Source organism: Myodes glareolus, chromosome 20, assembly GCF_982192425.1.
Source record: "Myodes glareolus chromosome 20, mMyoGla1.1, whole genome shotgun sequence".
In the NCBI taxonomy this organism is placed as follows: Eukaryota; Metazoa; Chordata; class Mammalia; order Rodentia; family Cricetidae; genus Myodes; species Myodes glareolus.
The window spans coordinates 31,664,364-31,679,880 of record NC_142045.1 but is presented as its reverse complement, the minus strand read 5'-3'; the positions used below and the strand labels follow the sequence as shown (position 1 = coordinate 31,679,880).

Here is a 15,517-nt window from a genome sequence, read left to right as displayed (position 1 = left end):
TGTTCGTTCACAAGCCCTAACTCTATCCCCATTTCTCTGTGACAACCTCCTTCATGCAGACACTCTTCTCTGGCCTCCCACATGTGTGCATGGTGTGCCCTTCCTCAGCTGCCAGGACTCTGCTTCAATGTCACTTCCGAGTTAGGCCATGCATCCCTTTAGCTCACTGAGCACACTCCGCAGGTGTCTCCAGCTTTGCTGTCTCAGCATCCTGGGGTGTTTCTCCAAGCCCATTTCACACTTGCCATTACATAATTATGTGATGGGTCCTATTTAATGCTTGTCTTCTGGACTAGGCAGCTATGCCTCTGAAAGCAGAGGTTGTATTCACCATAGTCAACCAAGTCCACAGCACTTGACTTGAAACAGCCATCACTCAATAAACATCTGTTGGATCAATGAATGAGCTGATGAAAGTGAAAAAGGGCAGAAACATGAAGAAGGGAAGGGCGAGTCAGAGAGAAACAGAGCACTGAAGAGGAGGGGTCAGGAATCCCCCAGTTGGGGGTGGAGAAACTCTTCAGTGCTTGAGAGTGCTTGCAGCTCACAACTGCCTGTAACTCTAGTTCCACGGCATCGAACACCCTGTTCTGGCCTCCTCAGGACTGTTCATACTCATAGAGGCAAACAAATAAAACGAAACGGGGTCGACCAGTTAGCCTTTCTTCCGATGGGCTCATGTTCTTATTTTCACCAAGCTGATCTGGGCTATGGTTTGCTTCTCAAAAAGTGTGTGAGAACATATACATTCATGTATATGTATACACACATGCATCCATATAGTATTCAAAAATACTTGCAAGTGTTTGCATGCATCCGTGCATGCGCTTGTTCATGCATGTGCACATAAACATGTATTTGAGGCTAGTTTGACAAGATTTTGTGAGTTAGTAAATGAAGTTCTTTGTGTCTGAAATAATGGGATATTTTTCTTTTAAAGCAAACTAAATTTAAGTTGCTCATATTGACTCTTAGCCAGTTGCTGAATTTTAATCACGGAAATTGTATGGCATGTGGTTAGTCAGGGGACATATTTTCTTCCATCCTCAAACACTTTGAGAATCTTTCTTTAGTGTCCACCCACTATTCATCCACCTGGTTTCCTGGGTTGACTGTAGGTTTTAAGAAACGGCAATGGTAAGTTACAAGTACACACAGGCCAAAACAAAGAACGGTGTTTGCCCCCAGGAAACTGGTAATGCAGGCAGATACTGTACTCTCCCTACCCCAACTTCTGATATGCTCTCCTCTCTCCTTAGTCTTTCAGAGTTGGCAAGATGTGAGTGGGTGCATGGTGAGTAAGGAGGATAAGCCTTCACACAGCTGAAGACACTTCAGGGGCCTCTGATAAAGTCAGTTAAGAAAAGCCTGCTTCACCTGTAGCTGTCTTGGATCTAGGTCATCAGAACAGACATTCAAATGAAAAGTTGTGTTCAAGGGAATGTGTCAAGGTGGCCTGGGAAGATGGTTGTCAGTAGTGCTCACTGTGCAAGCATGAGGACCAGAAACCATGCCCGCCCTGGTGGAGCCACACAGATCCCTGGGGCTGGTGATGAACCTGCCCTACCTTCTCATGAGATCCAGGCAAATGAGAAAGTCACAGACAAGGTAGCCAGCTCCTGAAGAGTAACTATTAAGGCTGACCTCTGGCTTCTATATACACGTACACATGCCTGTACCAATACACATGAACACACATGTGCTCACACATGAAATGTACCTAGGAGAAACCAGGAAGGAAGGAAGACATCTGATGTGGGATTCCCCTGTATGTGCTGTGAATACCACTGGTGAATAAAGAAACTGCCTTGGCCTGTTGATAGGGCAGAACTTATGTAGGTGGGGAAAACCAAACTGAATGCTGGGAGAAAGAAGGGCAGAGTAAGAGAGAAGCCATGTAGCCCCGTTGGAGACAGATGCCTGAACTTTACCCAGTAAGCCACAGCCTCATGGTAATACACAGATTAATAGAAATGGGTTAAATTAATATGTACGAGTTAGCCAAGAAGAAGCTAGAGCTAATGGGGCCAAGCAGTGTTTTAAATAATGTAGTTTCTGCGTTATTATTTCGGGTCTGAGCTGCCAGGCGGCCGGGAAACAAACAAGCGGCCTCCTTCAACAGACATCAAGGTAGCAAACACCAAGTGGGGGGAACAGCTTGGTGTAAGGACCAGCCTGAACTCTCAAATGATCTGCAAGCTTCCTTATGCTGCAGGATATGTCCACGTAGGAGGTAAGAAGCCAACAGTGGTGACAATGGGCACACCAGTCCTAAGTCTACCATCGACTACAGCCCGGCCAGAGGCAACTGTAACTATCAGAGGGGAGGGATTAATTGTCTATAATCTCTCATGGACCCTAGGAGGGGAGAGAGCTGCAGTATAAACTGTTAGAGGTCAAATATTGTCCAGCTTCAACGTGACCAGCTTCGACATGACTAGTACGTTACTGGGCAGGAGCGTGAGGATTAGAATTAAGCAAAAGGAACAGAGATATGAGAGAAATAAGAGACAGAGACACAGAACAGCATCAGGAGGGACATTCAGTGAATACTGAACTCACCTCGTTTATTTTCTACACACTTATATACTTCACTCTGAAAGGAGAGGTGGGATGCAACAGACTTCGTTAATATGATATAAGGAATAGAGTTGAATTCTCTGACCTGCAGGGGATCCACCTTCATACCCCAAATACTAATTAACCACACCCTGGGTCAGGATCTCTCATTTATAGCCACACCTGTTGTCATCAATTTTGAAAAAGCAGAAATAAGTTCCAACTCTCTGACCTCCAGTCAAGGTGGAACAGGCTCACAACTGTAGGTCCCCCGCAAAATACAAACAGAAGCTGTGACTAGTGCCCAGAGCCAGAAAAGGGACCCAGAGGACTGGGTGGAGCGCAATGCCATCAGCTGCAGCTCTCCACAGTTAAGAGCCCCTAGACTTGAGAGTTAAGGGTCCCTAGACTTGAAACTTCTGACACCTCTGCAGTAAACAGCGCAGGTGATACCCCTCTCACCTTGGCTCTGTGATTGTCGGCCCTTCCGTAGCTCCTTTTATCATCTTTAATAGATGCAGCTACAGCGACACGTACATTCTCCAGTAATTATCCAGGACAGCTACTCTTTCTTGAGAACGCATCCAGTAATTAATATACTCTGCCTTCTGCGTTAGGTCAGGGAGCTGTGCGTAGGTCAATATCCGTTAATAATGAGCGATGGGTGGCCTTCCATGTTATGAGCCCTGTGTGGGACAGAGAGACCACACATTTTGCTGACTCTTTGAAAGGTTCTAAGCCACTGGCTACTCTTAGCTGCCTGCTAATTCGCCCTTCTAGATTTATTTAATACGGATAACGAATAATTCACAGTGGCAATGGTTCCCAAGGCTCACAGCCTGTGCTCATCAGCAAATGTGGCCATGAAACAGGAAAGCTGTCATCCTTGAACAACACTTCTCCAGCTGACCAGTACTGGGGTAGGTCATTGTGCCTGGGGACACACCCCAAGCTGGAGATGTGACCCAAATCTATTATTTTGTTAAATGCCGCGCAGCCTGTGGGAAACAGCAATGCAAACTGGGGTTGGAAAACTTCCCTCTAAAGTCCAGTGCCAAAACTAGACTAGAGTTAAACCACCAGACTCACTCTTCTGGAGTCTGGATGCCCGTTGATTTTGCTTCCTTCCTTTCTGGTTTTCTTTCACTTTGCTTCTCATTCAGTAGGGATTCACCCAGTGCCTGTGATGGGTCAAGCATTGTAGGCAGAGGTATGGGAGGGAACAAAGACCATCCCTGTGTCTTGAAGCTTCCAGCCTCCATTCTAAACAGAGACTGGTTTGGGCATACACACACAGTGTTTGCAAGCCCTGGGAAGTGCTGTGGAGAAAGCTGAGGCAGAAGAGGCAGTGGGTGCTTGGAGGAAATAGGTAGGGGTGGGTGGTCTGACCTCTGAGAGGTAGTGTTGAGAAGGAACTAGTTCCCTGAAGGTCTGGAAATAGTTTTTGCGTGGAGCTGGGAGTGTATGGAGAGCCCCAAGCCCAGAGTGCTGTAGATAAAGCTTCCCGGTGTTATGTGAAGACAAAGGGCAAGGTGGCCCCCAAGGTCTGAGAGGACAACGGAAAACAGCTCACTAAGAACCCCACAGGCCGCAGAAAGGAGATGAAGTGTTGAGAATTCAAAGATTTTAAATAATGACTTGATTTTAAAAAATATGTCAACTGTTCTACTGTTGGTCAATTCGTAATAGAGACGGAAAGGCAGGGAAGCCCTCTGGTATTCAAGGCTGGGTGCCTCAGCCATATAGAACCGGAAGTGTGTGTCCATACAGAGGCAAATGGTGAGCCTCTTTATAGGACAGGAAGTGTGTGTCCATACAGCGCCTCTAACTGTGTCATCTTCCAGCTTTTCTTGGCTTCGGTTCCCTGCCTGAATGATACCTAGGTACCCCGTGTATCACATTCTTCTGAGGACCAAACAAATTAATTATTTATTTTCATGAAGAACAAATGTGTAATGATTTTGTGCAAAAGTAATAACTGCATGGTTACTATTTCCTGTCGTCTCTGGATGGAGAAGGAGGAAATCAAGGATGGCACCAGGGACGGGGGTTGGATAGTGTGATGTCGTCTGTGTGCATCGGTCATGTCAGAGACTGCTTCTACGGTGTGCAAACTCTCCAGCCAGCTGTGCTGCTCTGGATGCCTCCTCTGTCTTTGTTTCCTCCCTAGAACTTTCTATAGCTTACAAATACCATCTATGTATGTATATTCAATTCAGCCTCTCTCTCTAGAATGGAAGTTTCAAGAAATGGGGTGATCTCTGCCTTTGTTCATTACCCCACCTCTCCCTGCAGCGACAATACAAGCCAGTAGCTCCCACGGCTGTGTCTGTCCATGGAGCAAATTAGACATGCAACTGAAAAGGTCTAGTTAAAATAGTTCCCGTGTCCTGATAGTTCTAACACTCTTGATATTTTGGTAGTGAGTATTATCATTAATAATATTATCTTACAAATGAACGAAGCAAAAATGAATAATTTGGAGAAAAAAAGGGGGCATGGTTTTCTGTGGTTGGTACGTTCAATCCCTGTTAGATACAGGTGTGTTGGTGTCTAACCTAACATGTAAGCAAGAATAAAAGAGAGGAGGAAGCTGGCTGCTGCTGTTGGAAGATGAAAAAATGAGAGGAAAGAAGTGTTAGCGTTCCGAATGTGCAGCCCAGGGGCAGAGTACTTGTCTAGCATGCTCAAGGCTCTGGAGTCCACCCCCAACACTGTCCCCCCAAAAAATGCAGAAAGAAAAAATAGGCTGTAAACAGGAATAACTAGAACTAAGGCAGAGACCAATGGGATAGACCGAGGGCTCAGGAGCCGTGCATATAAAAAAAGTAACTCGGATGTCACTGCAAAACAAGGTAGTCAGACATGGTACCTCACACCTCCAGCGCCATGGAGACTGAGGTAGAAAGGCTCTGAGCTGAGTGCTGAGTGACATTCGGGGCTGCAGACTAAGACTGTTTCATGAACAACCCTTTGCCAAAGTTCAGGAACAATAGGCGATTTAGAATTAAAGACTTCTGATTGTCATGCTGGTTTGAACCCTGCCTCCATTTCTGAATAATTACATGAACTTGAAGGACATACCAAATTCAGTAAATTTCCTTGTGAGCAACATTCCCCCTCCTGGTACTGTCAGAAGAATCAACCCAATGAGCATATGGGGGAAAAAAAATCAACTTTTTTCAAGTTTCAAGTGTGTCATTACTCTGGGCGGTTAGGACCTGTTTGGACCTGGTCATTGTGTTCTCAATTAAATGGTCTTTGAATTGAAAGTGGGTTTCAGCCTCAGGACAATCTGGGAGGTCTTGTTCTCCAGTTTAGAGCACAGAGTATGGGTCACTTGACAGGTTCCACACGTGTCAAGTTGTCCCCTACAGTGTTGTCCCTCAAACGGGTCCCCTCCGTAGGAGGACTGTTCCTGTATTTTGAATTGTGTCCTTTTATGCCTTAGCATGCATGCAAGTCTGGCGCAAAGGTGAGAACAGACGTCATCCTCTCTCATGTCCTTGAGTTTGTCATTCTTCCTTTGCTGCAGCCATGAGTGTGGGCATGCATAGAAGGGGATAAGATTCTCCGGTTCTCCTCGCTGACATGAGACAGAGACCTGGGACCTGTGGAGATGCACACAGCAGTTCTTCCATTCTTCATTCCCATGGCATTGTTCTCTGCGAGAGAGGACACTGCACTGTCGGTGGCTGTTCAAAGCGCACACACTGGAAGATGTAACCACGCCTCCTCCAGGTCATACTGATCCTTGTCTGCTTTTCTCTCCCCGCTTTGTCCCCAGGCAAGTGTGAAATCGGCTGGGCCTACTACTGCACTGGCGCAGGTGCTGCGGCCGCCATGCTGCTGTGCACGTGGCTGGCTTGCTTCTCAGGCAAGAAGCAGAAGCACTACCCCTACTGAGCCCAGGCCATCAGGAGCAAGCGGAGGAGAGGATGGACCACGAGGGATTGAAGGGGCCAAAGCATCAGCTACTTTCACAAGGTGGAATAGTGGTTCTAGCCAGTACAATGTTAATATAATTCAATTTGACTGAACCTGGAACGTTCTGTAGGAAGGGAGGGTGGTGGGGAAGTTGTCAGAAGCATGGAGAATATGGGAGTGTGGAGGAAAATGGACCAAAGGCTAAAAACACTGCAGGACATTGGGTGTTTCTATTCCACAGAGTATTGTTAATGTATATCACGCACACAGCAAATCTATATATGCAAACGAGGATCTCATTTTTGTTCTCCTTCAAAAAGACGAGGACTAGGGGAGTCAAAAGGGCTAGTAGAAACAGTATTATGTTAGGAAGCAGGGTAAGTACCCTGCAGACATTCCCTGAATGATGAGGACTGAGCCTGAAAAGCACATAAGCACATGCATACATACGCACACGTCATACACATATGCACACATAGGCGCGCGCATATACACGTCATCACACCATGGCACTGGGGGTCAGCTGTGCATCGTTGCTCCTGGTATTTTAAATATACATCAGTACACTATCATCACTTTATAAAAGCATACATTAAGCCTAGTCCATGGACCAACAAGCCACTCTAGCAGTATTTTTGATATCCTGCATAAACGCTTTATGCCGGCCACGCATCTGCAGTGTTTCTGCAGACATTTAGGGAGTAAGCCTTGTATTTCAGGCAGCCATCTGCAGTGTTTCTGCAGATCTTTAGGGGTAAGCCTTTGTATTCCAGTGCTATTCAAAGACACACCGTAGTGATCTGATTAGCTTCTGCTGCAGTACCCTTGTGAAAAAAAAAAAGGACAGCTTTTGTCCACTGTAGGTGAGAATTCAGTTGCAGGTATGAGAGCGAAGGCAGGCCTCTCTCCAGTTATTGGATCTTGTTTTCTTTTGCCCATTATTCTACCGTGCTACACCACAATTACTTCACTATTCATTTTGTAAAGGGAAAAAAAAAGTACTATTTTGTTTGTATCTGAAAAGCTCTGTGAATAAACTCTCTTTGATCAATAGCTCCCTGAGTCATCGAGCCTTATTTTCTTAAAGCCTGTCTACCATGGTGGGCAGCCCCGTTAATCAGATTATTTTCATCTAAGGCCAGGTCTTATGGTCACAGAGTTCATGAAAGGTAAGTGTCTACTTTTAAGTTAGACTCCTTGACACCTTCAGATCATTTTTAGTTCAATCGTGACAGATTCTTAGAGTTTCAGGACTGTGAGGTATGTCATGGGAAGAGAGAGTGTGCTCCAACACGATCCAGGACTACAAGACGGACCAGACCGTCACAACCGGTGTGCCAGAGGCTGCTTCCCACTGACCACAGGGTGCTGTGTGTCTTTTGGACTCCTGCGTCAGCACAGGTCACTTGAGCAGCACCTGTCCCTACAGTGGCCCTCAGCTGTAAGCCTTGATTCAAGAGAAAGGTTTGGTTCTGTCAATGTCTCCCTAAGAGAATCAGCTCTTTAGGAGCAAAAGTTGCATGCCAGATAATGGATGCATTCTATATGCAGCATTAATTATTGCGGCACATCCCTAAAGCACCACCCTCACCACGGGGATGCCGATTCACCATTCGGCTGCCCCACCCCTTTCCCACCCTGCAGGTCCTTTTCTGCTTTCCTCCTCCAGGCAGCTGCCGAGATTTACAACTTGCCTGCTCAGGGGTTCTCACTCACACTTCAGTAAAAGGTTCCTCTCTGAAGAAACTTTAGCTCGGCTTGATTTTCAGCATAAAGCAAATCCATTCAGTTTTAAAATTGCATACACATTGTATTTAGAAATGGAACATTCCTACTATATATGACTGGAACCATCTTCTGTAGTGCGCACACATTTATCAACTTAGCCTGAATAGCGTTATGCATTTTAAACTCCACATCAGCCTCCTGGCCTTTCCCCACCCAAGGTACTCATCCTCCACCCTGTGATCTTCCCACACCCCACTTGGCTGGCCCTGGCCATGCCCACTCTGTTTCTTTCTCTGTTCTAGACTCTTCCAGATGCCTCTGGATGTCTTCTCTTTCTTTTCCACTGTAAACCTTTCCCTTAATGATACGTCCATCTTGGCTGTTTCTTTTCTGCTCTCTCATACACCTGTGAGATACCCAGCAGGTAAAGCATTCCCACACAAGCCTGGACGTTTGAGTTCAATCCCCAGAAGCCATGAGAGAGAACCGGCTCCTAAAAGTTGTCCTCAGACTGCTATACACATGCAATGCTGGCACTCACCCAAACAATAGCAATAAACCAAAATAAACCTAACGAAAGCTTAATTTTGCACATTGGGCCGGGACCTGTTATCTCAGTGGTTCAACACGTGCCTGGCATGCACACTCTGCACCCCAAAATCTAGCACACACCACCCTAGAGGTTCAATCCCCAGTGTCTGGCTCACTCTTTAACACACAAAAGTATTAGGTATGCATTCTTATTTTCAAACAAAAAAAAATCATCTTTACGAGCCCACATAAAGAAAATGAGAGGGTAAGACAAAGGTAGGGGAAAGCTACATGTCTGATAAAGACCTTACCAACCACAACTATTGCGGTGAGTGATTTTTAAAATTTAGTATTTTAAATGGGCAAAAAGTTGAATAAGTTGTTTCTAAACAATTGAAAGCTGATCAGCAAGGTTGGATGACAAGAAAACGGACTCGGAACCACAATGGAATCCCATGACACACACTCGTTGAGTAAACGGAAGAATAATGTCAGCTCTAAATGTTGTGGGGTGTGTGGGTGTGTGGAGTCATAGTTAAAACACAGTATGCAAATTTCTACTATGTCAGCCACAGTAATATATATCTTCTTGGGTATCTGTACTCCGGCGGGGGGGGGGGAGCTATAACCACAGAATAACTGTAAAAGAATGTGATTCAGTTTCGCCCTAAGCTGGTATCAACTCAAATGTCTACCAGTGCATAAGCACAGCATGGTATATTAACAGCAGCATGGCACTCAGCAACAAGAGAGAGTTAACTCCTGGTATATAAAGCATTTGTTTCAATCTTACAGAAATTATGATGGAATCAGAGATAGGAGACACACAAGGTTATTTGCGGACAGAAATTACAACCGTAGCTGGGAATAGGGAGACACTCACTAAATAAGCCCCGACCCTCAGTCATTCGAGCAACCCCAATTAAAGTCACTGGGTCACATATTCAAAGAAGGCCATGAAGGTTAGAGGGGGGCTAACTGTGAAGGAGGGGGTCATCAGGAAAGATGGGGCAGAGGAGAGGGTGATGGGAGGTGAACGATCTGTGTGTGTATTGTGTGAAAAGTGATAAAAAAGGAAAATTTTTAAATATTCTGGAAAAAATAAACAGTGGTAAGTTGAGTAGTGACACCTGTAATTTCAGCTTTGGGGACATAGTTACAGGAGATCAGAAATTCAAGGCCCACTTCAGCTATATAGTAAATTCAAAACCAGCTTGAGATACAAGATTTTGTCTCAAAAATATAAGCAAACAGGAGCCGGTGAGATGGCTGGGTGGTTAAAAGCACTTGCTACTCTTACAAAGGACTGGCGTTCTAGTCCCAGCACCCACACTAGGCAGCTCACACTGCCTGTAACTCTAGGGGAATGTGATCTGACACTCTCTTCTGCCCTGTAATGCCCTCTCTTCTGTCAGGTAATGGTATGGATGTGCATGCTCACACATGTAAGCGCGTGCGCACACACACACACACACACAAAGATAAATAAAGAAAAATAAAATTGGTAAACACAAAAAGATGACAACTGATACTACACTCTATGGAGTGGAGAACAGGGTATCAAGAGTCGAGGACATGGGAAACTTCCTAGGGTGACCCTGCATTTTGTTTGGGAGGGGGTACACACACCTGCCAAAGTACATGAATTTGTGCTCCTGAGACCTGCACGTTATTGTGGAATGAACTCTAATGGGAAAGAGAGGTAGAGACAGCTTAGAGTTTACGAGGACAAAGAACCATCTAGAATGGCTGCAGTGATGGTACAGTAGGTGTGGAGAGGAGGAGGCTAGAGAAGGGTGGGAAGGGCTTTGTGTGCCACAGCTGTGAGAAATACAGTTTGACATTGACCCTGGGAGCGGTGGAAGGGTTAGAAGCGGGGAGAGTGATGCGGTCTAAACCACCTGTGTGTTTCCAGTAGACTGCTGGAGCGAGGGAGAGGGGTAAAGGAGCAAGGGAGGACAGGGAGCAGGTGCTCAGGGACTTGGGTGTGGAACCTGCAGGGTAGCAGGTGCAGGGCCCAGGGGACAGTTGAACACCAAGGCCTGAAGTCTAGGAGACTCACTGGATTCCTGTGACTAGAGAAAATACAAAGCAAATGCGGGTGAAGCCTTAGGGGACAGCATCACTGAACAAATACCATGAGCATCTTTGCTGAAGGAGCCGCGGGGGACCACAGAAGAAATCTAAACGATATGATCCCATGCCAATAGCAGGGAAGAGAAGGTTAAGGGCCCAGAACACGTACAATGTGATCATAGAGAGTGCATGAGGGGAGGTCTATTGTAGTTAGTTAATTGCCAAAGAGAAAGCAAGCAACTGCTTGAGAAGAGTTTTAGGAATGTGATGGGACAGAAATGAAATTACAGAATAATTACAAAATCATCATAGAAACGGATGGGGGAGAGGAGTGAATGAGCCCTAAAGAGACAGCGTAAAAAGTATCTTCCAAGAGCGTTTGTTGCTTTTGCAGAGGACCCAGATTTGGTTTCCAGCAACCACACGGCCACCAACAACCATTTGTTAACTCCAGTTCCAAGGCATCCAACACCTTCTGGCCTCCGTGGGCCGCTTCATGTTCATGGCACACATACATATATGCATGAAGGCAAAACACTAATACACATAAAATAAAAATAGATCCTTAAGAGGGACTATATTAGACCAGGATATCAGTAATAATAATGCTAATAATATTTGTAATACATGTTCATCTTATAGTATGTGTAGAAATAAACTTTACCAAGGAGGGATTCTTGTAACAGGCTGTTTTCCTGAATTTATCTGGGATGAGTCAGAAGTGCTTGAGGCAGGTTAAGAAGGAATCAGCTTTCAAGACACTCTACTGAAAAACGTTTTTAAGTGTTTAAGGGAACCTCTGGGTTGAGCCCAATATCAAAAGAAAGCCATGTATAGGATATGTTAGGTTATCAGCCGTGAACTCATATACAGTGAGGTCTTCAGCTTGAGAATGGGAGAACTTGAGTCTTCACTGCCTTGTTTAACAGCTCTGCAAGCTTGAACATGCTTCCTGATCATGGTTCCTTCATTTGTAGATTCTGAACAGTGAGTCTGTCCGTCCGTCCGTCCGTCCGTCCTTCCTTCCTTCCTTCCTTCCTTCCTTCCTTCCTTCCTTCCTCCCTCTCTCCCTCCCTCCCTCCCTTCTTCCCTTCTTTCCTCCCTCCCTTCCTCCCTCCCTTCTTCCCTTCTTTCCTCCCTCCCTTCCTTCCTCCCTTCTTTCCTCCCTCCCTTCCTCCCTCTCTCCTTCCCTCTCCCCTCCCCTTCCTCTCTCTTTCCCTTCCTTCCCATCTCCTCCTTTTTTTTCTAGTACTGGAGATTGACTCTAGGGCCTTGCACATCCTAAAGACTAAAGACCTAAACCACTAACCTCTTCATTTATTTTATTTTGAAACAGAGTTATACTAAGTTGCCTAGGGTGGCCACCAACTGGCGATTCTGTGGGAGCCCACGTGTGACTCAGTTTCCACCTGGAGTCATTTCTGACTTAAAGAAGTCATTTGAGTTCAAGCTTGCCTGCTCTACTTTTTCTTATAACCTTGAGGGCTGTGAGAGATTTCTGATTTAGCCCATGAGAAAGAACACTCTATCTAGTAGACAGTATACTGCTGATGACAAACTTCAGGAACATCAAGATAGAAAGTAAGGCTGCTTCCGAGCAGCAGGCACGCGTTGGAGAGGAGGCTGCTCAGTCAAGGACAGGGATGGTCTTGTGGTTAGATACTGACTGACCGTCTGTGCTGTGCTTTGTTCTGTTTTTGTATAGAAGCAAGTTCTGAAATAAACTCTGAGATGTTTGGCTGCTTTGGCATGACCAGACAGACCTCCCAAGTCTATCCTGTCTTCTGTTTCTTCTGACTTTTCTTTGGCCTCGAGGATCCCTTATCCAGGAATCCTAGCTGACCTTGTAGGAGTGGGCTCCTACACAATTCTCCTGCCTCAACCTCTTTATTACCTGGAATTACAAGCCTGGGCCACCAGGCCAGGCTCTAATATTGTTTTCCTAATGAAGTTTTAAGAGGGGATAATATAAAACAATCAACGGAGAACTCTTCATGGCACTTAACACATGATAAACATGATGCATACACTTTTCATTATTGTCATTATAGTATGGCTTCTTTAATCTGGACCCCTGAATTTTGACTTCTGCTAAAGAAGGATGCATGGCTCCAAGCATAATGCCAAGGACTGTGAGATAACCTCCCTGGGAGTATTGACCAGAGAGGTCCCAGCGGCCCCCAAAACAACACAGGCTATGGTTATTCTCTTGGATGCCCCCCAGAATGATACATTAAGACTCTATTGCTGAAGAAAGTGCCCACTTTGTCATTATTGTACTTCCCATAGCTCATGTCCCATAGCGAATGTCTTTTCTCTCCCAGTAGCCTGTGCAGCACTTTTCAGACTGTGTCCATTGGTCAGCAGGAAGAAAGCTTGCAGGTCAGGTCCACCATTGTCTTTTATGTCCTCCCACCAAGTGTGTGGTATCTTCAGCAAGAGGGTCTTACTATACAGTTGCAGCGAGCAACCAAGATTATAGACCTGGGAGAGGAGGTGGAGTACTGTAGTTTTTCTAATTTTGACATGGTAGCAAACTGCTCTCTAAATAATTCTGTTTATAGCCATGGATAAAAGCTACGTTCAGCCTTGAAGTTTCTCTTTGCGGTAAACTGGCACGAATGCAGAGATTTGCAGTTGCACGAGGTTCAGAGAATAAATGATAACTCAGAATAAATGATAACTGAGTGCTCAGCTGCTTTCCCCACCCCTCTTGGTGTTACTGGACTCCGGGCATGATTAAGGACATCTTAGCACCCCCTCTAAGACACGAGGGGCATTGCCGAAGAGAGGGCAGGGAGACAAGCTGCACAGCACTATCTTTGGAGCATCCCACAGCCATCACAACTGTGAAGTCATAGCCTTCTGGTTATCCTCACTGGGTTTGCACAAGACTGGACAGCAGCTCATTGTAAATAGGGAAGGGGCTGCTGAGTTGCCCTTCCCTAAGGGAACTCTTGAGTGTTGATAGTGACTCTCTAGCCCACACACCCATCATCAGTGATCCATCCATCTGTGAACCCGCCAGCTTCCCTGGATAGTTTTGCTTCCATGGTTGCAGGGACGACCTTGGTTAAACTCAGGGGCCAAAACAAAGAGACATGAATGTGGAAAAGGGACTTGTAGGGAGAAAGAAGAGTGAGAAGGGTGGGAGGGAGATGAGAGAGGGTAGAGAAATGAGAGTATGGGATTCATTAGATACATGCATGAAACTATCAATGAACCAATTTTATCAATTAAAACATAGTTATTATTCTAAAATAATGCCACAGGGTCATCAAAATGTATAACTTGGCTACAATGTGAGAATTATTCTTAGCCCTCAACATCTATGAAAAATGAACACAACTCATGTTCAAAACTAGCTTGCAACTTTATGCAGATTCTCAGGGGAAATGGTTTCTATGGTGCCTCCGGCCACTTCAGTTACAGAGCAACACCCTGAACAAACATAGATGAACAGACAGAACCCCTTTCCTGACCTCATTGAGACATTGGGCTAACTACTCTGTGTTCTTCTTCCCTCTGATTAGCAGCAACACAACTCTTCTCTCATGCCTAGTGTCCTGTGCCCCCATGACCCCATTTAACCACTCAGGGGTTCCCCTAGTGCACCCCTCAGAGCGTCTCCATCTCAGTTTGTATATCAAGTGTCCCCAATAAAGACAACTATCCTGACAAGACTTTTGGTGTTAGACCTTACATTTTTAAAAATCTATATAAATACTAAAATAACATCATACTCATGATTGGCTCATGTGCTCCAGTACTGAGCACTTACATCCCACAGCGTTTAGGTCCCTTCTCCATCACTCACTACCTAGACAGTCTCACAGAGGTTATGACCCTTGATGACATCATTTACCAAAGACCCCAAGGCACAAATGTAGCATCTAGACCTCGCAAACTCACACACAGCTTCTAAACCCAATCTCTCATATCACATCTAAACCAGGTGTCTCCAGTTCCTTGTCTGTCTGTCGCACTCCTGTGGAAGACATTACTAACACCAGAAACCTGTTACCCTTAGCGCTGCCCTGGTTCTCACATATTTACATGACTTTCATCCAGTGATTATAACTGATCCGAACCAAACTCAACTTCAGTCTCTTGTTGGACCTGTTGCTAGAAGGTAAAACCCCTAAGCACCGCCATCACAAATCTGCCACTTGATAGGAGCTTACAACTGAAGGCAGCCTTCAACCTGATTCTGTCATGGACAGTCATGTCTGGACAGAAGTACAAAAGCTGCTCTGTGGTCAGCTCTGTTTATGAGTACTCACGTCTTCAGAAGGCAGTTGGGGTAAAAGCAGTGCTTTCCAGCAGGGACATTCTGTCCTTCTGGGCTCAAGCCTTCTGTGAAGTTGCAAGGCGGATGATTCTAGGTTTGAATTATCCCTCCTGGAGGTGAGAGGCTTCTGGCTCCTCAGATTCTCAAAAGTCTATTCACGCAGCCCCACAAGTGTCTGCATAATGGACCAGAGTCAACTCATTAATTTTGAAAGCCACTTAGGTTACTAAGGAAACACTCTAGCTGACATTTTTTTATGCCAATCAACAAAGTAGGGGAGATTCGTTGCTAATATTTGAGGCCATTTGTTGGAGCAGTTCCAACTGATGAGTGTATATTGATCATGAAGCTACCATCTCAAAAAAGTAAAGGTTACAAAGATAGGCAAGGATTTGCATGTAGTTG

The 15,517-nt window shown here is 45.4% G+C and overlaps 1 protein-coding gene across 1 annotated transcript in view; it reads left to right on the top strand.

Moving 5' to 3' along the window:
- Positions 1–7,539, top strand: part of Lhfpl6 (LHFPL tetraspan subfamily member 6) — a 197,186-nt gene extending 189,647 nt beyond the window's left edge. Inside the window, exon 4 of the mRNA XM_048424703.3 lies at positions 6,347–7,539. Coding sequence (XP_048280660.1) covers positions 6,347–6,465 — 119 coding nt within the window. The 3' untranslated portion in view covers positions 6,466–7,539. The remainder of the gene's footprint in view (positions 1–6,346) is intronic.
- The last annotated feature ends 7,978 nt before the right edge of the window (positions 7,540–15,517 follow it).